Genomic DNA, 25,060 nt, shown 5'->3' on the forward strand with positions numbered 1-25,060 from the left:
TCTGACTCTGCAAATTTCCTGTATCAGTCTAAGAACTATTGCTATCGCTATCTCAGAGAATCACAGAATTGTGGAGTTGGAAGGAGCCACAAGGATGACCTAGTCCAAGGGTCTTCAAACTTGGCAAGTTTAAGACTTGTGGACTTCAACTCCCAGAAATCCTGAGCTAACATGACTGGAAGAGGGATTCTGGGAGTTGAAGTCCACAAGTCTTAAAGCTGTCAAGTTTGAAGACCCTGATCTAGTCCAACCCTCGACAAGGGAGAGTAAGAGAGGTGGTTCACCAGCCACCTTCTCCTCCTTCAAGGATGGAGAAGTCACACCTGTCATATTGCGATGTAACGGATGTTACCATCAGATTTTGTTTCCTCCTTATATTTAAACAAAAAATGCAGGTTGCTGAAACTACCGCTTCCTGGCCATCTTCCGTAGGTTATCCTTTTATAGAACACTTGATGTAATGAATTTAATGAATTTTAATGAACGGGAATAAAGATGAGATGGCCATTCCCATAAGCCTTTTCCAGGTTCTGTGTCGTTATTTAGAAGGTCTCTCTCCCAAATCCATAATTCAAGACACTTTGAAAGTTACTACACTGAATAATCAAAGCAAATGTAGGCACACCCAGCAGTTCCTTCCCACTTCATGGTCAGGATTCTCTTGGTATGCAGGAAGAAAGAAAAAAAAGACTCTGAAGTCATGTATTTCCTGTAGCCTTAAAATATGCTGAGCAAAATAGACAGTAAAGCCGTACTACAAAAGCTAACCAGGGCTCTTTGCATTTGATCTTAAGAATTACAGAGCAAGCTGCTCCTCACTTCCCGTTCAGGTTTCTCTCCATAATCCCACCATTCTCCACCCTTTCCACTAAATATTTTTTCATCACAATCATCATCATCACCATCATCTTTTAACGACTCCATAATCCCTTGCGGGATGGAGTCTAGGCAATTGAATGGAGCCAGCAGAGTGTTTAATGGCCAGATGCCCTTCCTGTCACCAATATGGAATTTTGTTCAGTAGATATATTCTCACTGTGCCCAGAGAGGGAAATATCTCCCTTTACCTAGGATCGAACTCACAGCCTCCGGATTGTGAGGCAAGAGCTCCACCTCTAAGCCACCATACCATTCCATTTTATTTTTATTTTGGATGTTACAATGCAAGGGAGTTAAAGGTGAAAGTCTGAGAAACCACGGGGTGGGGGTGGGGGGGTGGGCTAAATCTAGATCGTCTTGGTCTTGTCCATTATGCGCAGCTGGAGTACCCCGACATTTGCACTACTGCAATTCCCTAAAATGGACCATGAAGCTGTGTGGCTCCCCCAATGAACAGAGGAGCGATTGTAGGTAGGCACGGGGCAAGAGAGAAACAAATCCCACATTTTTTAAAGAAATATGGCACAGTTTGGGCCTAATACAATGCAACGTTGTGTTTTATCAGCCAATTGATAGATTCATCCTATAGGTGCCTCAAGCTACTATGGCTTATTTCACAAGCCGCGCAGGAGCCCATCTGCTCTGCATGCTCTGAATGCTTCCTCCAGATGGGAGATCCCTTCTGAATGCCAAAAACAAAGCAAAAAGAGGAGGGAAAGGGGGAAAGATGTTTTTCTCAGACTCATCATTCTTCATCTCCCAAGAAAATGCCGTAAATGAGACAGCCTGATTGTATACGGAGAGAAAGAAAAAAAAAATCCAGGAAGGTTATAAATCTAATATAGCTACGTTGTATTTAAGGAGGAGGAGAAGGAGGAGGAGGAGGAGGAGGGGGAGGGCGAGGAGGAGGAGGAAGAGGAAGGCGAGGAGGAGGAGGAGGAGGAGGAGGAGGAGGGTGAGGAGGAGGAGGAGGAGGAGAAGAAGCAGCAGCTAAAGCAGAGAAAAGTAACATCTGACAAAACTCATAACTTTGTAATTAATAACAAACATCTAAGCAAATCAGAGTCAAGAGTTATACGTTCCCTCACAGTGACCCTGGCTGATTTCGGCAGCTGATAAACCTGTTAGGATGGAGTTAAACTCTAGATTGATTGCAGATCTGGTCCTCTTCCAAATCCTGCTGCCCCCCCCCCCAACCCTCCCCCCTCCTAGAGAAGACTTCAAAGAAGTAACGAAAGACTCATGCATCTTCACCCAGTCCTCATATGCCCCCCACCCACCCCCACCCCAAGGCAGGCTCCATGCACATCAGCGGTAGCAGCATCAGCCAAAGCAACTCTCAAGAGCTCAGTCTGGACCAGAATTTCTTTCCTGGCTTATCTTGTCTTTTTCTTTCTTTCCAAATTATATTGCCAAGACGGGCTGCTCTTCTCCCATCTGTCTCATCAACCAAAAAAATGGAGCACCTTAGTGATCTTTCTTTCTTTTTCTTTCTCTTTCTTTCTTTCTCTTTCTTTTTCTTTCTTTCTCTCTCTCTTTTCCTTGCTCTCCCTTTATCTATCATTTAGCCACCCATCCTCTCTCCCACCCATTATCTACCTACCTACCTACCTATTTGAAAATTTCTTCCCCCTATTGATTCTCCCCTCTACATTTTAAATTGGAAAAATGCTTTGCAAGAAAATGCTTTGCAGGTTCGTGTGTTTGTTCATGCGTGTGTGCGTGTGCACCTGTGTGTGTCTGTGTGTGTGTGTCTGTGTGTAAATGGACCCAACTTCTGCTCCCCTGTTAACAAAGGGAACATAGCTTAAGCTGCATGAGGTTCTGCAATAGCTGTGGGCACCATCTGCTTCTGTGCCTTTGCAATTTGCCACTGCATTTTGCTTGGCCCAGAAATGCATTTTAGGCATTGGAGGCCCGAAGAGCCGATATTACAGAGGTGCCTAAAGTGTCCTGAGTTTGAAACAGGCCCATCTTGGACTCTAGCATCCTCTTAAGTGCCAGATTTCCATCCAGAGTCCAGGGGAGAACAGGCCACTCGATTCCATTCTGAGAAAACAGTTCTTGCCTTGTTTTTCTTTTAAACTCCTCCAAGTTTTGAGAGGCTGGTGTGGGAGAGCCGGTTGGGCACATGTTCACAGACTGAGAATAATTCTGAACCTAAGTAAGAGGCATTGTTTTTATTCTCTCTAAATTCTTTGCTAGAGTTAAGATGAAAGAGCTGGAATTAAAAGCCCAGCGATGGCACCATAAGGTTGTCCTTCCCATAGGCTGTGATTTCCTTTTTAAATCATTGCCAGATGTAAAAAAGGATGTTGTGTGCATGGATTAGAAAGCAGTAACAACCCCAAGAGATACAGATTGGGGATGTTATTCTGTGTTGTTCTGAGGGGTATCCACTACCATAGTTTCTACTGTTGTTGAGGTACCCAAAAATATTATATTGGGTGGCCTACATTGCTGGCTATGTGGATGTAAGATCTTTTTAAAAAATCCATGTTCTATTATTTCCTTTATCTGCTCTGCGTGGGCTTTGATCCTCCTTTTTCTGTGGCCCCTCAAACGTTTTGGGGATTCTTCTACAGAATATGGCAGATTTTGACTTTCTGATGGAACATTTTTTTCATTGATTAAACTGCTCAACCACCCATGTTCCTCACAGAGATGTACGATTTAATCAATACAATAAAATGTCAAAACCCAAATAATTTAAGATTTAAAAGAATGCTCTGAACCCTGCTGTTTCACAGACCTGGGATAAAAAATCCCAGCTGCATGCCACTGGACACCTCCCAGACTTACAATTTCAGCATTATGGCTTGCGACAACTGGCTTACCCAGCAACAGGTATGTTTTATTTTTGCCTGTGACTTATTTGGAGTCTTTAGCCAAAGAGGAGCAGGGTTGCCAACCTTTTTGTCAGTGTATATTCATGAACTGGAATAGAGCTTAGTAACAAAGGTCAGCCAATGAGAGCTGAATTGAGGGCTGAAATTTAAAGAGAGAATCTGGGCCTGGTTTATCTCTGTTCTGTGCTCAGCTCTAAAGTGAAAGAGAAACTAACTTGCTTGCTCGCCGGCTGAACTAAAGTGAAACTGATGTCTGTTTCTGAGCTCCTGAGTTGCTGTTCTGCTCTATACCTGTAACATGTCTACTTTTGTTTGAGTTTGCTCCATGTTGGAGGAATCTATAACTGGTATTGTAAAATTCACTTTATGTGTTTATAAAGAAGTGAAATGAAGCCTCATCCATCTGTGTTTACTTTTCTGGCGCTGGATTTACGCTGCAATACTCTGAACATTTTTACCAGAACCGGAGCAGTTGGTGTGAGAATTTGCAAAGCTGTGCCTAGAGCTCACCCCCACCCCCTCTCCAGCTTCCAAGGAAGCATCTCCTGGGTCTCCAGAAGCAGTGGCAGCCCCCTGGGGAGGGGTCCCAAAGATGCTTCCAAGGGGGCTTTGCAAGCCAGTTGAGTGCCAGACCCAAAGCACATGCAGACAGGGCCTCAAGCGAAGTTACAAGGGGTTCGAGGGGAGGATTAGGGGCGTTCACAGTCTGCCATGCTTCCGTCATTCCACTTACCCGTGTTCCTCAGAAATCTTTTGCAACAGCCTGAGGGAAATCAGAAAACCGACAAAGTTCATACGTCCCGTTCCACTGGCATCGCTGTGTTATAATAATGCCTACAGGTTCATGCCCACCTGATCAGCTACAGCAGCAACTGAATTTGAAAAAGGGGGCGAAGTCCCTGGAACAGGGGTGGACTGCAATTTTTTTTTAACAACCGGTTCTCTGGCTGGGTAGGTGTGGCCGGTTGGTGACTGGGTGGGTGACGTCACTCATCACACCCAGACCCCACTCCCGGCCACTCACCTCAATGGAAGAGACAGGATTCAGCCACTTGGGCTAATCCCACCACTGACTGGCCCCACCCTCCCATTTTTCAGCCTGTTTTTTGGCCATGTTCAGGCTGTTTTGGGGCTCTTTTCAGGCCATTTTTGGCCCAGAAAACAGCCTGAAAATGGTCTGGGAAAAAGCCTGGAAACAGCCCCCAAACCACATCATTTTTGGGATGTTTTAAGACTATTTTTTGGACCTTTTCCAGGCCATTTTTGGCCACCAAATGGCAGAAAATGGCCCCAAAAATGACCCTGAAAATGGCCCGAAAAACAGCCTGAAAAAAACAGGTAGAGACAGAGCCAGCTAGTGGTGGGATTTGCAGGTTCGGCGAACTGTGCCTAATCTTAACTACCGGTCTGCCAGAACCGGTGCGAACTGGCAGTAGCCCACCTCTGTCCCTGAACTATCTCATCATCTTTATATTTTAAAGCACCGTTTTAACCTTTAAGCGTGACCCTAAGCACAAGTGGTCGTCTCATTGTTTGGATACGGACCATGCAAATGTACGAGCTTCACTTATGGAAATGCAATGGTTGAATCATCACAATGGTACATAGAACATTTTTTTTTTACTATTTCAACAAATATTTAGAGAGATCAAAAGCACACAGGGGGAAAACAACCAGCTGGAGCTGCCTTAGATTTTATAGATTTTAGAATATAAGGTGGTCCTCGACTTATGACCAAAAGTGTCCATTTCTAAGCAAGGCAGCTGTTAAGTGAATTTTGCCCCATTTTATGAACCTTTCCCCCACTGTTGTGGAAACAAAGCAAATCACTGCAGTTATTAAGTAAACCAGACAGTCAATATGCGAAACTGGCTTCCCGCATTGACTCTGTTTGGCAAAAGCCAGCTGGGAATGTTACTCATGGCGATCACATGATCCCAAGACACCACAACTGTCATAAATACATGCCAGTGGCCAACCACCCAAATTTTGATCACACAACCATGGAAAGGCGACAATGGTTGTAAGTGTGCAATGGCTATAAGTCACTTTTTTTTAGTGCCGTGGTAACTTTGAATGCTAAACCAATGGCTGTAAGTCAAGGACTACCTACTAATTTCAGAACTGCTCAAAGATCATGTGAATTCAATGCCTGGCCTTTGCCCAGTTGGTTGGTCTAGGAAAGAAACCAATAAGAAAGGCTGTTGCCATCAGAGAACTCTACATGGGTGGAACAATCAAACATTTATTCTAACAGAGGTCTTAAATTGAATATTTAAATTTATGAAAACAACCAGCTCGCAGATACTTATTTTCCAAATGAAACATGCACAATTGGTCCTTGGGAATGACGTGGTAAGCAAAGACATGGAACACTTAAAGAAGAACTCATGACGGGCACAAGGAGAATGGAATGGATGAGGTCATTTCAAGACGAGAAGGACTTTACCAGAGGAACATCAGAAATCTCATTAAGGTTGGCCAAGGACTGGGTCTCGCCGGTGAATGGTGGGGCCAATAATCAACACCTGACGCTCCAAACTTCTTCTGAAAAGGTTGGGAAAATCCTCCCAAAAGAAGGGGATCAAAAACAAACATCAGTGGAAACCTTCCTGCCTTTCTCCCCTCCCTCGAGAATCAACAAACACGTCAACTGATTTGGAACTGGGCTTCTTTTCCGAGCTGTGAGGAAACAATTCTGGACAATTCAGACAATGACAAGGCTTGTGGGGAAAATGGGGTTACAGAAACTGTTAAAAAAAGAAAGGAGAATGTTAAGCCGGCGTGGTTGCAGGGGCACACATTCTGAAAGGATTTAATGTACATTAATTAATGGATAGCCAAGCCAGATAAATATTGCCAAATTATAGATTCGACTTGGATATTTGATCAAAGGAATTGCAGGTTGAGCAGAAACACATGAAGCCCTTTGTGTGGAAAATAAAATGGGAAAAGGAGTCTATGCATCTTCCTTTTGCCTTATCTGCAGGAATGATTTTCAATATTATATGGAAGAGCTTTAGATTCACAGAAGACCTTTTAGAGAAAAAAAACCTGACAGTGATTAGGGCTTATGTTTATTCAAATATACATCTTTTTTTTTTTTTAGAATTGTTGTACATTAAGGGGTACCAGCTTCTTGTTAACAATAGAATTGGTATTCTTGACCCAGTACAATAAACACCATCTTGGAGTACTATAAACACAATCATCTTCTTCTAAAGACCACATAATCCCTTGCTGGGTGGAGTCTGGGCAATTGAACGGAGCTAGTAGTGTTTACTGGCCAGATGCCCTTCCTGTTGCCAATGCTGAGTTTTGTTCTCATGATGCCCAGAGAGTGAAATATCTTCCTCTACCTAGGATCGAACTTACAGCCTCCTGATTGTGAGGCGAGAGCTCCACCTCTAGGCCACTGCACCACTCCAATACAATAAACACAACTACAAATTGGTCTATAACTTCTGACGGATGGATTGCGAGCAGTTGATGAGCAACAACAGAACTGATGGGGACAGACATGAACATCGAGCTTAAAAGTCACACCAAGGCATGCTTCGTTGAAAACCAAACACCAAACAGTTCTCTTCCGAGCACTATTTCCAAATATTCAGATACAAGCACGGTCCATGCATGGCCATGAGCTGACCTTTCAACCATTTGCCGTTTCTTATGCCTGGTTTTGCTGGCCTCTCTGATGGCTTCCCATTTTTCCATATCTTCTTTGCTACACGCTCCTGGGCAGAAGCTCTTGGATTGCACATTGCCTCCCAGGCTGAGCAGCTCCATTTTCCGAGTCAACATATCGTCCTTCTTTTGCCTTGAAGAAGGAGGTAAGACTTTTCCTGTCTGCTCACACTCGCTCTTGAGGGTGGACTTGTCCAGCAGGCATAGAAATTTGGCCTGAATTTCTGGGGGTAGACTCCAAGGGTCCGGGAAAAGAGCAGGCTGGTATTTGTCAGGGGCACCCGATAAAGGCACTTCTTTCTTGTGCCGTTGAGCTTTGCGAATGGTGAGGTCATCTTTTTCTAAATCTGGAATGGTTTCATCTTCCCCATCTCTGGGCTGAAGAACAATTTCTCCTTCGACCTGAGGTCTTTGTTGACAAGACCTCCTAAGATACTCAAAATCTTGGAGAACGACTGGATTGGCATGGGAGGCACCCGTCTTACGGACAAACAAGTCATCGTTTTCCAAATCCGGGTAAAAGTCTCTAATCTCATGGATTCGTTGGTCATAGCCTGGCCTAAGGTAATTATATTTCCTGCACGTTATGAGCCGAGGCCCTGAAGATGGGTCAGCTTTGGCTCTATGATCAGAATTCAGGTAGTCCTCAGAATATTTTTGCAGGGCTCGAAGAAATAAAAACTGGCTGAGATATAAACGATACACATACACATTAGATTTGCAGTATGGTGTAGACAACAGAGACCACAACCTCAGCAAAGGCTTAACACCTGTAGCAAATTTATCAGCTCTGGGCTCTGTCATTTCTGCACCTGAATGAAGGATTCTTCCCACGGACAAAAATCTGCCCGCATCGGAAACAGATGCAGGAAAGAGGGGGAAAGAAAAAAAAAAATCACAATGCTTTCTCCTCTCCTTTTACTGTCATAGCAGGAGGTTTTGAAAAATGTCTATTTAGGAACATCCCATCCAAAGAGGCCTTCAGCTGCTGAAGTGATACAACCCAGAGAAAAAAGGCTTGCCAATAAACGAGCACTCAACTAAAAGGATGACCCAAAGATGCAGACACTGTAGAAAGGCGCACAAACATACAAGGAAGCAAGGCTAATTTGGATGCTCTGTTCTTTGAAAAAAAGGACAAGACTTTGGGAATAAACAGCAAAACAGGCCAGCCATTATAAAAGGCACGGGTAGTGGCAACCCAGCAGACATACAACAATCCCGATCGCTTTAGTAGCATCAATACCGAATGCTCAGGTGTAGAGATCGTATTAGAAAGACAGCTCTGCGTATCAATATTTCACGTCCCCGTTTAAGCAAGCCACAAACGCCTTCCCTTAATCAGCTAGTCTGGCTCATGCAAATTGTAGGAACCTTGGCAGCTCAGTGGAATGGCCACGTATCTCGCCGGCAGCCATTTCAGGTGTTGGCTGAATGGGTTGAGAGTCTCCTTGGCATCTGATGCCCAAGCGGTCCACGATGCTATGGCTGGGCTGGACTCTTGCATCTTCCTCTTCAGCACCTCCCATGTTACTGTATAGGATCCCACATCGGGAAGAAGGAGAAAAGGCAGGGAAATAAGTCCCAGCATGAAAACCAGGCGCGGCAATCTATTTCATCAAACACCAACAGTGCACACAAGAGGCCGCAGGCAAAGACGAACGGAGGAAACTATCCACTGTCATTGCCCCAAGGAGCAATGGACTCCCCTCTGTGCATTGACTCCCAACGAGTTCAAATGCGTTTTCTAGAAATTGGAATGAATGCAGAAAGAGCATGCAACATGACAAACCTGAATCCTTGAATTTCCTTATACCACTGTTTGGAAAAAGATATCCTTTGTGCTTTTTTCCAGTGTAACTCTTCGCCTGGAGCCCAAGACTTAGGGAGAAATTTATGAGAAGAAACTTTTACAGCTGATACAGCAGCACTTATTTTGCGAGCGTAAAGGTCATCTGCTTCAATGTCTGGGATGCCCGTGGTTTTCTCCTCCTCCTCTTCCTCCTCCTCCAAATAGTTGGAGAAGTCTGAAAGAATGTATGCCGCTGACTTGCATTCCATCCCGGGCCCCAAAATTCTTTGGTGGTTGCTGCACAAAACATCCAGTGAAGTTGGATTTTTTCAAATACAAACAGAAAAAAAATAGCTATTGAGTACACAGAAGACTGTAGGGGCCCTTTGTCTTAGAATTATTGACTTTTGAAACAAGTTAAATAAATTATAGGTGCAAAACCATTGTACTAATCAGGTACAAAAATGTTGAATGCATGGAGCCCTTCTAAGAGAATAAAATTATGTGAATCATTATTTTTTTTTAAAAAAACACTGATGTCTTAAAGCAAGGGTCTTCAAACTTGGCAAGTTTAAGACTTGAAGACTTCAACTCCCAGAATTCCTGAGCTAACATGACTGGAGGAGGGATTCTGGGAGTTGAAGTCCACAAATCTTAAAGCTGTCAAGTTTGAAGACCCCTATCTTAAAGAGACATTACTTACAGCAAGTTTTTCAGGAACAGATTATTTTGATCGAGAGAGCTGGATCTGATAAACAGGCCAATTGGACCATGATCCCAAAATCCTTACCAAAAGGGGAGCAGAAACTATTCTTTACCAAGGACCCATATTTTGGCAAGTCTTCTACCAACACCTGAAACATTCTCGCTTTCTTCTCCCAAGAGATGCTACCATCAGGCCAACAGATCATCAGTGATCATGCAATGCCACTCTCACCTAGTCTGATTCTCTGCAGAGATCCAGGCCAAATAGTAGTTGAAGAACAAAAACAAAAAGAGTAGCACTGATGATGTTACCTAGTTTGGGTGACGAAAAGTCTGCAAGAAAGCAACGAGGCTCAGAGAGCACCTCAACAAAAGCAACAGAATATAATTAATACCCATGGCATACACTAGAATTGTGTGACACACAAAACCATGGCAAACAAAGACTTGCAGTCACACGCAGCTGGTCCCTGTGAATTTCAGAAGATAGACAAGGGGAGATGCTCCTGGTCTACCACCCTACAGTTTCTACCCTCTTGGAGAATAGCTTGTGTGGAGTGAGAGATAAAGAAGGAGCCAGAATGGGAGTTGTCTCTTATTTTAGGTTCCAACCAATGAATAAACAGCAGCTTTACTCTCAATAATTAAAGAGACAGGAACCAAAATTACCAAGTTCCCCATAATAAAAGACGTGTGATGGTTGATAGTGATTCCTAAACCCGGTAAGCTTTAAATAAAATGTAACGTTGTCCAGACATCTTTCGGAGTTCCCAAATTAAACTAAGCTGTTCCTCAAATAAGCGTTCTTCATTTAGTTTTAATTGACACAGTTAAATGGCGGAATTGGTGACAACAACATCGTTTTAGAAGAGAAACGGACCTCATTACCGCAAAGTCTTCTCAATGGTTTTCACCGTAATTTGAATTACTAGCAGCTTTAAGGGAATTTGAGGGAGCAGGGCTACCATCCCTTCTGCCCAAACCTATGAGCAAGGAAGCATCTGGCATTTATTAGTCTGATCAACTAAAGTCTTAGATTCTTGGCTATTAAAAGTGCCGGCATGACTAGAACTAGAAATTGGAAGCATCTTTCCTTTATCCTTCCCCATTGGGTCTCTGACGTTCCCAGTTTGTTTTGGTTTAGCAAAGCGTCTCCATCTGCAACCAGTGTCAACTCTGAAGAGGGCCTGACTGAGGCCATCTTGGAAGCTTCAGTATTGCCACCATGGAGATGAGGGTTAGGGAGTAGGGAGGAGTAGAGACAGCTGGGGGAGGAGTTGTAGCCAAAACAAAAGCTTCCTCTGGGAACCGGGACATTCCCACAGATGGCTGAAGAGAGGAGGAGTGAAGTTACCAAGTTACCAAGCAAACTGATTGTTTGGGAAAAGGGGGGGGAAACTTTTAGTTTTAGTGAGGTGAAAATCGCAGGAACGGTTAGAGTCGGTCTTCACAACTCTGTGCTGATATAATACAGCCAATAAAACTGTTCTCTTAAGAAATCTACCTGCCTCGAAGTTCTGTTCGCTATGGGTATATTACTTGGAAGCCTAACAACAAGATCAGTCACAATTGGTCCCGAGAGCTAAAGCTTTAAATTAAGTTCTTACTGTTCACAAAGTTGAAATGCTAAATCAGGGGTGTCAAACTCCTCTTGTCATGTCATCGTCATGTGACGTGTCATGACTCCCCCCCCCCTTTGCTCATCTGGGGGTGGGCGTGGCCAGCGCATGACACATCCAGCCTGCGGGCTGCAAGTTTGACACCCTTGTGCTAAACCACCGCGAAGGGAAACAGCAGGAAAAGAAAATGGCATCAAGGAAAGGAAGGTGGCACATCGGAATCCTACCGGCAGCCATTTCTCAGCCTTTGCTGGCAAACGGACCACTTGAGATGTTTTGAGCGTGACAAGAATACCTCGAAAAATTTCCATCCGATTCGGTAAAGACAGGACTCGCCCAGCTTCTTCTGTTATCTTCGTTCTTCTCGATTCTCTTCTTTCTTAAGGGTGCTGGCATGTAACTTGGCGGCTTGGCTTTGCTGGGCAGGAAACGGTTGAATTCTGCAGCAGGCTTGGGTTCAACTAAGGCAACTCGGCGGTAGGACATGTCGTCTTTCCCAGGATCATGCATTCTGGCGCGGGTTTCGGAATCCGTGTCACTCTCAAAATCTTTGACGTATATAAGAAAGAAGAAAGTTGCAGTTAACAGTTAAGAACTGGGAAAGTTTGTGGAGATTCGCAGCCATCCAGGTCATGGTTATCCCAAAGGTGCTTTTTCAAGAGGCAACTGGACTTTCTGGTTTTTCTTTGAAGACATTTCACTTTTCATCCTTCTTCAGCTTCTTCAGCTCTCCTCTTCCATTCTCCACCATCCAGTCAGAGCTGAAGAAGCTTCTTGGATGAGAACAGAAACGTCTTTTCAAAGAAAAACCAGAAAGCCCAGTTTCCTTTTGAAAAAAGCACCTTTGGGATAAGAACTGGGAAGCCACAAAGTGAAAATAAAATACCGACTGGTTCATTGCTTTCTGCTGGAGACAAGCAGACTAAATGGGTTTTTTTTTTTTTTTTAGACAAATGCCATAACACCACATCAAAATTAACTTTGTTCTACTTCAGGAGATCCATTACCGTTTTTAAAATTCCTATTTTAGACTTACAAGATGATGCATTAATCCCAGCATTAATGCCACAAACAATATCTCACTCTAGAATCTGCATTACAGGTAATCCTCAACTTACAACCACAAGTGAGCCCAAACTTTCTGTTGCTAAGTTTGACAGTTAAGTGAATTTTCCCCCATTTTATGACCCTTCTCTCCATAATTGTTAAGGGAATCGCTGCAGTTGTTAAGTTAGTTAACACTGTTGGTAAGGGAATCTGGCTTCCTCCATTGACTTTGCTTGTCAAAAAGTCGCAAAAAAATGACCACAGGACCCTGGGACACTGCAACTGTTATAAATATAAGTCACTCTGTTGTGGCCTGTCGGCCGCCAACCCCTCCAACAGCCGAATGAGATGAGGAGGTGGCGTCACCATCAAGGCAGTCAGAGAGCTTTGAGGGGGAAGATGGAATGGAGCTGGCAGAGGTGGAGCCTGGACCATCCATCAGCCCTCAGATGGACAGTCAACAGCCCCCAGGTCTGGAGGTGGCTGATGAGGAGGAAGAGGAACAGCTGGGTCCAGTGCCTGATGCACAGATGTGCAGAAGGCACAGGAGAGGAGAGCAGTGGAAATCTATGGGCCGGTCCTTGGGAAGGAAGAGCCACAGCTGCTAATGAGGCCCCATCTTAGCTCTGGGGACAAAAGGCAGTGGGGAGAGATGAATAGGTGTGGCAGACAAGTATTCATCTTCCAGCCTTGTTAGCCTGCGGTGAGAGAGAGACTTTTTGCTGGGGCTGGTGGCACTCCTAATAAAGGGAACATTTATTTAACTACAGAGGGTTTGTCGTGTTTGGGAGACGGGTCAGAACACAGTTGCCAAGTGTCCGACCATGGATGGATGCTGTAAGGGACACAAGTGTGAAAAATTACCTCAGGTCAGGTCAGTCAGTCAATCTCTCAATCTCTCTCTCTCTCTCTCTCTCTCTCTCTCTCTCTCACACACACACACACACACACACACACACACGTGCGTATGTGTGTATATGTGTTTGTGTGTGTAAAACTCTAATGTTGAACTAGAGTCTATTTTTGAAATCAAGACTTTCCAGTGCAAAATCAAGGGATTTCGATGGAAAGGAAAGTTGGGTTTGGAAGGGAGTGAAAAAAATCTCCCACAGAGCAGAGTGAGACTGAAAAGGAAATTAACTGGGATGGAACCAAAATGCTGAAATTTTGACGTTAAGTATTTTTAGAGATCTGAATGATGAAATATATTGAGCAGAGCTGAAACAAATGCTACAGTTTTAACGTCCAAGTCAAGGAATGGTGAAAATAACAGTTCTAAATCGTGTTGAGAAGGATCAAAGGACGATAAGGCTGCAGGGGTAAAAAAAAAAAGTGCAACAGGAGAGAATTTCAAACGGAGGTTTTGTGAAGGAGTTGTGAGCATGGGTGGGATTCAACCGGTATAACAACGGGTTTGGTGAACATGTACTTTGTTTGTGCGGGCACAGCATTTTAAAACAGCCCATTTTCAGCTCTAATATTTATCTTCTACTGTAGCCCCAGTGAGTAAAACAGCTGAGGTGCGGCAATCAGCTGTGCCATGCGAATCAGCTGAGTGTTGTTGTACACCGGCAGCCTGCGGAGCTGGCAGCAGAGTTAGGCAGTGGGGAGGAACATGGGTCGATCAGGAGTCTGGGGAGGACTCAGATGAGGGTTCTGTGTCTGATACAGAGATGGGGCCAGGACCATCTGGGAGTTATGTGCTGGAGCCTCCAGAATCTGACAGCAGCAAGGAAGAGGAACAGGGGAAGCCTGTTCCAGTGCGTGCATGCGCAGAGCTGCCAGAATGCAAGAAGAGTTAAGACAAAAGGGGCGACTCGAGAGTAAGGCTTGGAGGTGATCGGCCTTCCGATAAGACATAAAGGAGGAGCAAAGGGACATGAACCTTTACAGGAAGCAACTTTGTTCGTACTGGTTGATTTGAAACCTGAAGCTCCGTGTTGAATTTGTTTGTTTAGTCTTGTACAACTAATTGGCAATTTAGTCATTGGCAGCATTTCAAGGAAGATAAAGGTGCATGCTCATCAGGCTTATCCCGAAGGACTTGGGCAGACTTCTGGGAGACTATTTACAAACTGTTTTGAGACTCATTACGGGCTATGAATGACTACAATTCACAGCCATTGAAATAAAACAAAAGGTTTTGGGGACTATTGTCAGTGGTGGGATTCAAATTTTTTTTACTACCAGTTCTGTGGGAATGGCCTGGTGGGCATGGCAGGGGAAGGATACTGTAAAATCTCCAGTCAGAGGTGGTATTTGCCAGTTCTCTGAACTACTCAAAATTTCCACTACTGGTTCTCCAGAACTGGTCAGAACCTGCTGAATACCACCTCTGACTAACGTGGTTTGTCAGTGTCTCAGGAAGCCTTGGTCAGAACACTGAGCTGCAAAATACAGAAATAAAGGACAGACTAGGGCAGGAGCAAGTGGGTGGGGCCAAATGATCACCGGAACTACCGGTTCGTCTGAACCGGTCCAAACTAGTAGAATCTCATCCCGGTTGTGAGGTTTTCTTAGCGTGTGCATCCACGCTAGGGTATTTTAGAAAATGTATTGCTGTTTTAATTCTCATGTATTTTTATTGCATTGATTAGTGTATTTCAAGTGCAACGCTCTAATGTATGCTTTACCAATCATTTTAAGCCACTGTTTGAAGCTAACAGCTTGACGTTTACTCTAAATTGCTTCGGGACTTTTGTTTTTGTTTTTTTTAAACGAGAAGCAATTTGCAAATGTTTTAAATAAATAGCTTAGAATGCTTTTTTTTAACAAAAAACAAAAAAAAAATCAGTTGCTCATCATTAAACCTTCTGTGCCTTCAGGCACCCTAGCAAAAATCTAAAGGACAACCTGAGAAAAATAAAGACATTCAAATGAAAGCAGCAATGGTGCAAAACAACCCTGGACTTGTTTCCAGGGTCTGTCTTCTCAAATAAAAAAGATTAACCCAAAGCGTAGGAATCACCTTCACTGCCGCCTTTCAGGGTGAGATCCGAAGAGAAGCTGGTGGAAGATCTGGAGCCGAAAGAGTCCAAGCTGTCTAAGGAATCGTCCCGCTTGTGGTTGGTGGACAATGAAAGGGGATCAATGCGTTCAGCGCACCAGAAATCCCCGTATCCGCTGTCTCTTCCACTTTGTTTGGGGCTGTAGGATTCCCCAAGGGCCTGTAGGGAAAAAAAAACACAAAAGAGGAGTTGACGTTCAGCAGAAAGCTTGTAGGATTCACAGACCAAAGCTTCTTCTCATCACAGCTGTCACAGATGGCAGAATAAAGAATAACAGAGTTGAAAGGGAGGTCTTCTCGTCCACCCCCCTGCTTAGGCAGGAAACCCTATACCATTTTTATCTATCTATCTATCTATCTATCTATCTATCTATCTATCTATCTATCATCTATTTATTTATTTGATTTGTCAATTGCTTACAAGATAATAGGTATAAGTACATACATACCGTATTTGCCGGCGTATAAGACGACTGGGCGTATAAGACGAGCCCCCAACATTTCCACTCAAAATATAGTTTTTGTTATATACTCGCAGTATAAGACGACCCCCCACTTGGAGGCATGCTTTTCAAGGCAAAAAGTCGTCTCATACGCCGGCAAATACGGTAAGTTGTAACACTTGGGGTATTCTGGATATAATTCTTGATTGACACCCCCAACCCCTTTCCCCAAACTTACAAAGCCACCAAAATGCGTTAGAGAGGCAGCCGCCTTTCTCAGGCTGGCACTCAATTCCTCTCCCTTTCTTTGTGACAGCCGCGTGCGTGCCATCGGGACTCAGGGTGGGGATAGACAGCTGCCAACTCTCTCTCTCTCTCTCTCTCTCTCTCTGTGTGTGTGTGTGTGTGGTGTGGAGGGTAATTCCTGCATCTCTGGCCTCCGCTCGGTTTTAAAGTCGCTTGGCCGGTTCCCAAGTCAAAGCGCGCGCTGGCCGGGAGACGCGGCGCCGGGTGGAAGCTTCGGTGCAGGGGAGGCAGATCTTTCTCTCTTAAGCGGGAGGAGGAGGGACAAGAGGAGGGACGGGACGGGACAGGGGGCGGGAGGAGGGCGCCGCCTTCTTCCACCGCCCACGGACCCTTTTCTTCCCAAGGGGACCCTGGAAAGCAGCTCGGGAGCCGGGTGGCCCTGCCCAGTGGGGTCCCATCAGGAACTTCCTGAGGACACCCCCGCCCCAAGCACAGCCCTCCCGGTCTTTCAAAGAGGGAGGGAGAAGCGGGAGGAGCAAATTGCCGCCCCCGCCCGCTGCCCAGAAGGAGGGCGCCACAGTCCACCCCCACCACCTTCTCCCCCCACTCCCGGGCCATTACGCGGCTCGGGGCTGGCTGGGCGGCGGCCCCGCCAGAGACCCTCCCGCTCCACCCCACCCCACCTCCAGATTGGCCTCCGCAAGCGCCCGAGCCGGGCGGAGGGTGGGTGGGTGGGTGGGAGGAGGAGGAAGAGAGACTTCGGCTGGGCTTGAAGGGGCCGCAAGTTGCGGAGCTCCGCCCCGTCACTCTTGCACCGAGTGACAATGTATTTACCGCGCATAAGACGACCCCCACTTGGAGGCATGTTTTTAGGGCAAAAAGTCGTCTTATACGCCGGCAAATACGGTAGTTATGAATACATGAAATGGGTACATGTAAGAAAAATAAAAGAAACACTAGGACAGGGACGGTAGGCACATTGGTGCGCTTATGCACGCCCCCTACAGACCTCTTAGGAAAGGGGTGAGGTCAATAGTAGACAGTCTAAAGTTAAAGTTTTTGGGGTTTGGGGAAAAAACCACAGAGTCAGGTAGAGTATTCCAGACATTGACCACTCCGTTGCTGAAGTCGTATTTCCTGCAATCAAGTTTGGTGCGGTTAACCTTGAGTTTGTATCTATTGTGTGCTCTTGTGTTGTTATGGTTGAAGCTGAAGAATTCATTGATGGGTAGGACATTGCAATGTATGATTTTATATACCATACTTAGATCAGACCGAAGACGGAGTAATTCAAGGTTTTCTAGTTCTAGAATTTCAAGTCTGATGGCATAAGGTATTCTACAACGAGTAGAGGAGTGGAGAACTCTTCTTGTGAAATATTTCTGGAATTTCTCAACTGTGCTAGCATCAGGTATGTAATGTGGGTTCCAGACTGATGAGCTGTATTCGAGTATTGGTCTAGCAAATGTTTTGTATGCTCTAGTTAGTAGTGTGATATTACCAGAGAAAAAGCTACGTAGGATTAGGTTAACAACTCTTAATGCCTTTTTGGCTATGTAGTTACAGTGGGCTCTAGCACTTAGATCATTAGAGATGAGTATTCCAAGGTCCTTTACAGAGCTTGGATCATCAACAAGATCTTGACTATTCAGCTTGTATTTTATTTTCTGATTTTTTTTGCCAATATGTAAGATAGAGCATTTATTTGTTGAGATTTGAAGTTGCCATTTGTTTCACCATTCTGATACATAGTCAAGATCTTTCTGAAGGGTAACACTTTATTGTCTGTGGTATTGAACAGCTTTACATCATCAGCAAAAAGAACGCAGTTGCTCTTAATATGATCACAGAGGTCATTTATGTAGAGTATGAAGAGAGTTGGTCCTAGAACACTGCCTTGGGGGACACCACTATTGACAGGTACAGAATTTGATAGGACACTCCCAATTTTGACCATTTGTTGTCTGTATGACAGGAATGCTTCTATCCAGTTATGCAGGTGTCCAGAGATACCATAAGATTTTAGTTTTAGGAGTAGTTTGCCATGTACCACTGAATCAAAGGCTTTACAGAAGTCTATGTAGATTGCATCTATTGCTTTGCTCTGATCGAGTTGTGTAGTCCATATGTTTTTGCAGTGTAAGAGTTGCAGATTACAGGATTTTTTTTTCCTGAAACCAAATTGTTTATTGGAGAGTAGGTTGTTTGTCTCTAAGTGGTGGATAATGGATTGGTTAATAATTGATTCCATGACTTTACAGGTGACGCAGCATAAGGAGATTGGTCTGTAATTTTCAACTAGGCTGGGGTCTCCCTTTTTGAAGATGGGGATAATCGTGGCTTTTGACCATAGTTTTGGCAAGTAGCTGGTCCTGAAAGATTTTTCAAAGATTATGCTTAGAGGTTTGGCTATGGCAGTGGATAGCTTTTTTAAGAAGTAGGCACATATTCCATCCGGTCCAATAGATAGAGATGGTTTTAGATTGTGTAGTGCTTTTTCAACATTGTCTTCTGTAAAATCGATATGTATTAGATCATTGTAGTTGTCTGTGGTTCGGCTAGGAAATACTGGGCATGATCCATTGCTGTTTACAAATACTGAGCCGAAGAATGTGTTAAAGATGTTGGCTTTAATGGTGTCGTCGTTGCAGTCTTTACCATCAGGTCCTATCAAGGATGGGATAGACCTTGAGTCTTTTAGTTTGTTGTTTACAAAATTGTAAAAAGAGCGGGTGGAATTGGTGCATAGAAGGTTTTCCTCTTGTTTAATGTGATAATTGGTGCATTCAGTCTTTATCGTTTCAGACAAATGGCTGTCCAATCTCTTTTTAAAAACTTCCAGTGTTGGAGCATTCCCAACTTCTGGAGAGAAAGTCGTTCCACTGATTAATTGTTCTAACTGTCAATAAATGTCTCCTTAGTTCTAAGTTGCTTCTCTCCTTGATTAGTTTCCACCCATTGCTTCTTGTCCTGCCTTCAGGTGCTTTGGAGAATACCTTGACTCCCTCTCCTTTGGGGTATCCCCTGAGATATTGGAACACTGCTATCATGTCACCCCTAGCCCTTGTTTTCATCAGACTAGACATACCCAGTTCCAGCAACTGTTCTTCATATGTTTTAGCCTCCGGTCCCCTAATCCTCTTTGTTGCTCTTCTCTGTACTCTTTCTAGAGCCTCAACATCCTTTTTGCATTGTGGTGACCAAAACTGGGTGCAGTATTCCAAGTGTGGCCTTACCAAGGCTTTATAAAGTGGTATTAACACTTTATGTGATCTTGATTCTATCCCTCTCTTTATGCAGCCTAGAACTGTGTTGGCTTTTTTGGCAGCTGCAGCACATGGCTGGCTCATATTTAAGTGATTGTCCACTAGGACTCCAAGAAACCTCTCAATGTTGCTACTATTGAGCAAGGTGCCACATATACTGTACCTGTGCATTTGATTTTTCTTGCCTAAATGTAGAACCTTACTTTTTTCACCATTGTATTTCATTTTGTTACATAGCGCCCAATGTTCAAATCTGCCAGAAAAGGGCTCTTAAAGTCACAGATTAAAATGAGATCCATGAAAGAAACAATTGGGGGATTGGGGGAAAACAGCAGCAACAAGGATGTTTTCTCATGATTTCATGGAGGAGAACAGCAATAAAATCACCATGCCTCTGATTTCAGATGGCTAATATCTCTGCCAATGATTTTGAAGCTTAGGGGGTCCATTCAGGAGGATCTGGGACATGTCTACCTTCTTTGGTTGCCTGCTTTGCCTGTACACAATGAGTGGATAAGAGGGCCAATGATTATCCAGTTGGGATATCAGAATGAGACAATTCACAGTGACCAACTCGCCATGGCCATCTCACCACGGCCATTTTGCCATGGTTAACCCGCCTCAGCCATCTCACTGAGGCCAAATTGTCACAGAACAACTCCGTGTAGACAAGTCCATGTGGGATAATACAATGAGAGGCACACTATCTGCCACTGTGTCTTCCACATTGTCATTTTTTTGTCAGTGTTATTTCCATCAAAGAAACAGTGGTGAATAATATTTGTCATGTTGAGTTATCTATCCCGTGTGAAAGTGTCCATAGTGAGTTGTCCTGAGGTGAGACAGATGTGGCAGGTTAGCCATGACAAAATGGCCGTGGTGAGTTGATCGCGTTATCTTAGACCCTTGGGATGTTTCCCTTGGGAATTCGGAGTGAAAAGGCGTCAGAAAAGATTTCCTAGAAACATCACTCAGAATCCATCTGAGTTGTCAGTTTGACCCTCAAGTGCTTTGAAAAGGGTTTGTTGAACAAGGCAGATGCTGAATAAGGTACTACCAGAGATATGGATACACCTGTGATGTTTGTCATTTCTAAAACGATCCTTCCATCGAGGCCTTACCTTGGTCAAAGCTTGTCCAAGCAATTTCTCAAAGGCTTTCAAATCCAGGTGGGGTCCATGATAGGAAGGGCTACGGGCTGCTTTCCTGCCCAGCCAGTACAAGGTAATCAAAACCTTAAAAAGGACAGAATTATGGAGAAAATACTTAGAATGATTAAACGAAGTTCCAGAAGTGATTATTCTCAATTCTAACATTCCTATAATAGAAAACTGACCAAGAGAGGCACAATTGCAGAATATGACGAGTGGTCCTGTTGGACTACATTCTGCATCCAGGGCAGGGCTTGTCCATCCTCACAAAAGACCCTCCTTTGAGGGATCTCTGAATTTTAAGCCAATTCACCAGATCTCAGTTGTATGGGGAGATGTCTCAATGATATCTCGGCCTAAACTGTGAAATGTTCTAAAGGTAGCGACCAACAACTGTTATCTGGAAGGGAACTCTTCACCAGAGCAGATCCTCAAGTAGAGATGTCATATGGAAGGTCATGAGCCAAAGTAGAACTTCTGAAAGGACTTCAAGGGTGGTTCTGTGTCAAGAGCGCCACTTTTTATGACTTCCTAATTATTTCTTTAAGTGTTAGATTTATGTCCTTCAGGAACCCAAGTGGCTCCCCTCTATTTCCATAGCTCCCCACAATGAACTTGATAATCAAGTCACCCAGGGGAAGATCTGCAAGGCTGGGTCAGCCTGATCCTAGATCTTTCCAATTAGATCCCCACACTTCTAATTACTACACCATTCCAACTCTTCTGTTAAAAGCTTACTTCAAATGGATAGCTAAAAATAAGCATTTCTGTTCTAATTCATGAGCATTCACTCTAAGATCCTTAGCCAGGGTTACCTAATACTGTTAGTGATACCAACTGCTAACACCCATATATTCTTATCGTGCCCTGGTCACATGAGCATCATTCAGAAACCAACCCTTTCAACAGCTACAGGCAATACTTCCACAACAGTATCTTTTGTGGAGTGAACGGTGCTTCTATACCACCATCTTCTCCCTTAAGGCCTCTCCAGATCCACCTAACACAGGATCCCCAACCTTTCGACGCCGCGCCGGTTCCGCGCCAGTTGGCGCCAGCCCGGTTCCGTGTCAGCTGCGCCGCCATCTTTTTGACGAAAATCACTTCCGGTGACGTCATCGAGTGATTTTTCGTCAAAAATGCGGCTAGCTGTTGGTGAGTTTTTCGGTAGAAATGGCTTTCTACCCGGAAAAGCTCACCTGAAGCGCTGGCGCCGCCATCTTTTTTGATAAAATTGCTTTTTTACCAAAAAGATGGCGGCGCCCAGCAACCAGCGGCCCGGTAAGGCTTGTTCAGGGTTCGGCACCGGTCGCGGATCGGCGGTTGGGACCCCTGACCTAACATACTTAAAGAAACAAGCAGGACCAGAGGTTTCTGAAGCAGATGCTTGATACTTCCCCAATTCTTCTTTCTTCCAGCTGAAATAAATCCTGGAAAACTCAGCTGGAAAAGAGTGAAACTAAACATAAAATTCCTATGTGTTTGATCTTCCACCAGTGCTCCTCCCAGCAAAAGCTTGCTAGTTACTCACATTAAGAATAAGTATCTTATAACATTTGTTTGGGGGGCGGGGTGCCTCAGTGGTTAAAGACACAGAGCTTATCAGTTAGAAAGCTGATAACCTGGATTCAAGACCCAAGAGCCACATGATGGGGTGAGCTCCTGTTACTTGCTCCAGCTCCTGCCCACTGCACAATTCAAAAGCATGCAAATGTGAGTAGATTAATAGGTACCACTTCAGTGAGAAGGTAACAGTGTTCTGTGTGCTTTGGGGTATAGCCATGCTGTCCACATGACCATAGAAATGTTTTTAGACAACAGTGGCTCCCTCAGCTAAGAGACGGAGTTGAGCACTGCCCTGTAGAGTTGGACATGATTGGACATGGAGAACCCTTTTACCTTTATCTAACATCTACTTTACAGTTGGAATCTTAAAAGTTACTGAATCCATCAGAGGCAACCAACTCACATTATGACCATGCTGATCCTGGACTTATGCATAACAAGAACTAGTTAAAAGTGTCAAACTGATTTTTTTCTTCCTTAATCTATCAATATGTGGATCAAATTAACAGCAAAAAGAAATAAAGAAATTTGCATATCTTACATTTTTTACTCTTCGGTCAGTTTCTTCTTGTCTGCAAGAAATACACAAATACACAAAGTTAACTTAGATTAATAGTTTGGCACAACTGATACAGAGCAGTAATTGCAAAACAAAACTGTCTGCCATATGCCATCATCACACCATTAATGCAGACCATAACATTCAAAGAAAGGGTTCTTTAAAGCAGAGAATTCCAGGTGCCTGGAGAACTCTTTACATCCCACCCAAAGCACATCAAAACGGAGAAGGACCACCTCTTCCAACTTAGAAACATGGAGAAATTTTCTGACAGTGAGGACAACCAATGAAAAAGCTTGCCTTCAGAAGTTGTGGGTGCTTCATCACTGGAAGTTTTCAAGAAGAGACTGAGCACCCTCTGTCAGAAATGATATAGGATCTCCTGCTTGAGCATGGGGTTGGACTAGATGACCCACAAGGTCCCTTCTAATTGTGCTATTTTGTTCTGTTCTGTTCTGTTCCACTCTACTGTATTCTACATTGGGAATTTCAAAGTCCTCAAGTTCTGTAGAATAATTTAAAATCTAGAACCCTGCAAAACTCCATCTATTAATTAAGTTGGAACAAATGCATTTTGCCCGATAGAGAATTTCACTAGAAAAATAAAAAGCAAATATTTTCTTTGCATAAGAAAATTGGACTCCCTCGAGAACAAGTCTCATCTTTGGGGTAGGGGACAAGGAGTCCCATTTCGAAGACAAAATAAATGCAAGACTTCCTTGCAATTCTGCAATTCCAGTGGCTGACTGAATAGCCAACACTAGTTATATAACAAGTCTCAAATGGTAAGAGAGTGATCAGAGAGAGGCACCACAGGAATCACATGTCTCTAGTAGTCCTGCTTAAAACTGCTAATTTATACATCAGATAATTTATGGTAGACACAGAAAATTCATCTCCAAATTTTTAACAATCTGTAGGTTGGTTGCCCAATCTTGAACTGCCACATCTCTGGACCAGTTGGAGAAAGGAATCACCTCCTGAATATGCAACATCAATTTTAGAAAAAAAAATATATATATACTCAGAAGGAGATCCATTTCACTTCAAGATACCATAACTGATTTATAAAATGATTATATGAGATAAATGAGAACATAGATAGAACAGGATGTTAGAGTGGAGAAATATGTTGAAAGTTCTTATATCCTTCATAAATCTATACAACCTCTGAAGGATACAATTACATGCTTGTCATAAATATTTCTGTGACTTTTCATTCCTAGCAATGGATTAATATTTGATTAATTCAAGTGCAAAAAAATAATAATCCACACATAATTTAATTTCCCTCACTTAACATTCTGAACATTTTATTATTGTTCCCAAGGGTGAAGGTTGCAAAACCCACTGTTTGTTTAGTGCAGAAATAAAAACAGTAAAAGGAAATGAAGACACCAGCACTTCAAAGTGCTTCCTTCTCGTGGCCAATACAAATATTTCTATTATATTTACAGTTGGAACAGGAGAAGAATGTTCTTTTGATGGCTCTGAACTCGGCAACAGGATACCACGTGGCCTGGTTAAGACAGATTGTGCATTGGATAGTTCAGTCTAGGACTCGCAGAGAGCTGAAGGGGCTGGTTTAAATAGGGCTTATTCAAGGAAATGCAGACAGCTCAGCCAATCAGGAGAAGGATTGAGATGGCTAATCAAGGCTCAGTCAAGCCTTCTGAAACCCTTACAAGTTTATGACTGGAAAATGTTGAGTCTCATTAGCTTAACAAATTGTTGAGATGCCTGAAATTGCTAGCACCTAAGGAACATTTCCACTGGGATCACGACACTGAGTTTATAAAATGTGCTGCATTTCTGCTTAGTTTTTTCTTTGCTCTCTTTCTTTTCAATTATATTTCCTCTTGGCTCTTATATAAGGTCTTTTGTTCTTGGAGAGTCACAGATGAAACTGAAGATAAGGACCCTGAAGTGCTTTTTTCCCCCAGTAGTTTCCATAGAAATGAGTAGCAAGCTTTATCCTTAGTGCTCTTCACCTGTTATGGACAGAGGTCTTCATATGGAATCCTAAACAGGACTCATTGTAAATGGCATCAAAGAACAATGGCTTCTCAACTATCTGCCAGTTGACATAGACAAGATCTTGTATGGGTCCCACCTGCTTAGAACAGGCCCAATCCACATTTACCTGCAGCAAGATTGGCTAAGATGTTCTATTGATCAGCAAATTGTTGGAGATGTAATTATAAACAGGGAACCTATTTTCATATGTGGTGGCCATGCCCTCAA

At 43.7% G+C, this 25,060-nt stretch overlaps 1 protein-coding gene across 9 annotated transcripts in view; it reads right to left on the reverse strand.

Annotated features, from left to right (window-relative positions):
- LMO7 (LIM domain 7) overlaps positions 1-25,060 on the reverse strand; it is a 179,525-nt gene that overhangs the window by 43,991 nt on the left and 110,474 nt on the right. For 4 of the 9 annotated variants that reach the window (XM_087967409.1, XM_087967408.1, XM_087967407.1 and 1 more), the window contains exons 5-12: positions 22,799-22,829; positions 20,662-20,775; positions 15,547-15,745; positions 11,827-12,079; positions 9,208-9,504; positions 8,790-8,948; positions 7,378-8,100; positions 4,462-4,491 (exon numbers count right to left, since the gene is read on the reverse strand). In XM_087967409.1, the coding sequence (XP_087823535.1) occupies positions 4,462-4,491; positions 7,378-8,100; positions 8,790-8,948; positions 9,208-9,504; positions 11,827-12,079; positions 15,547-15,745; positions 20,662-20,775; positions 22,799-22,829 (1,806 nt within the window). The remainder of the gene's footprint in view (positions 1-4,461; positions 4,492-7,377; positions 8,101-8,789; positions 8,949-9,207; positions 9,505-11,826; positions 12,080-15,546; positions 15,746-20,661; positions 20,776-22,798; positions 22,830-25,060) is intronic. The other 5 variants (XM_087967413.1, XM_087967415.1, XM_087967410.1 and 2 more) reach the window with 2 other exon arrangements.

This window comes from Notechis scutatus, chromosome 5 (assembly GCF_049901735.1).
Source record: "Notechis scutatus isolate UNSWTSFEM ecotype Mainland chromosome 5, rNotScu1.2, whole genome shotgun sequence".
NCBI classification, from domain to species: Eukaryota; Metazoa; Chordata; class Lepidosauria; order Squamata; family Elapidae; genus Notechis; species Notechis scutatus.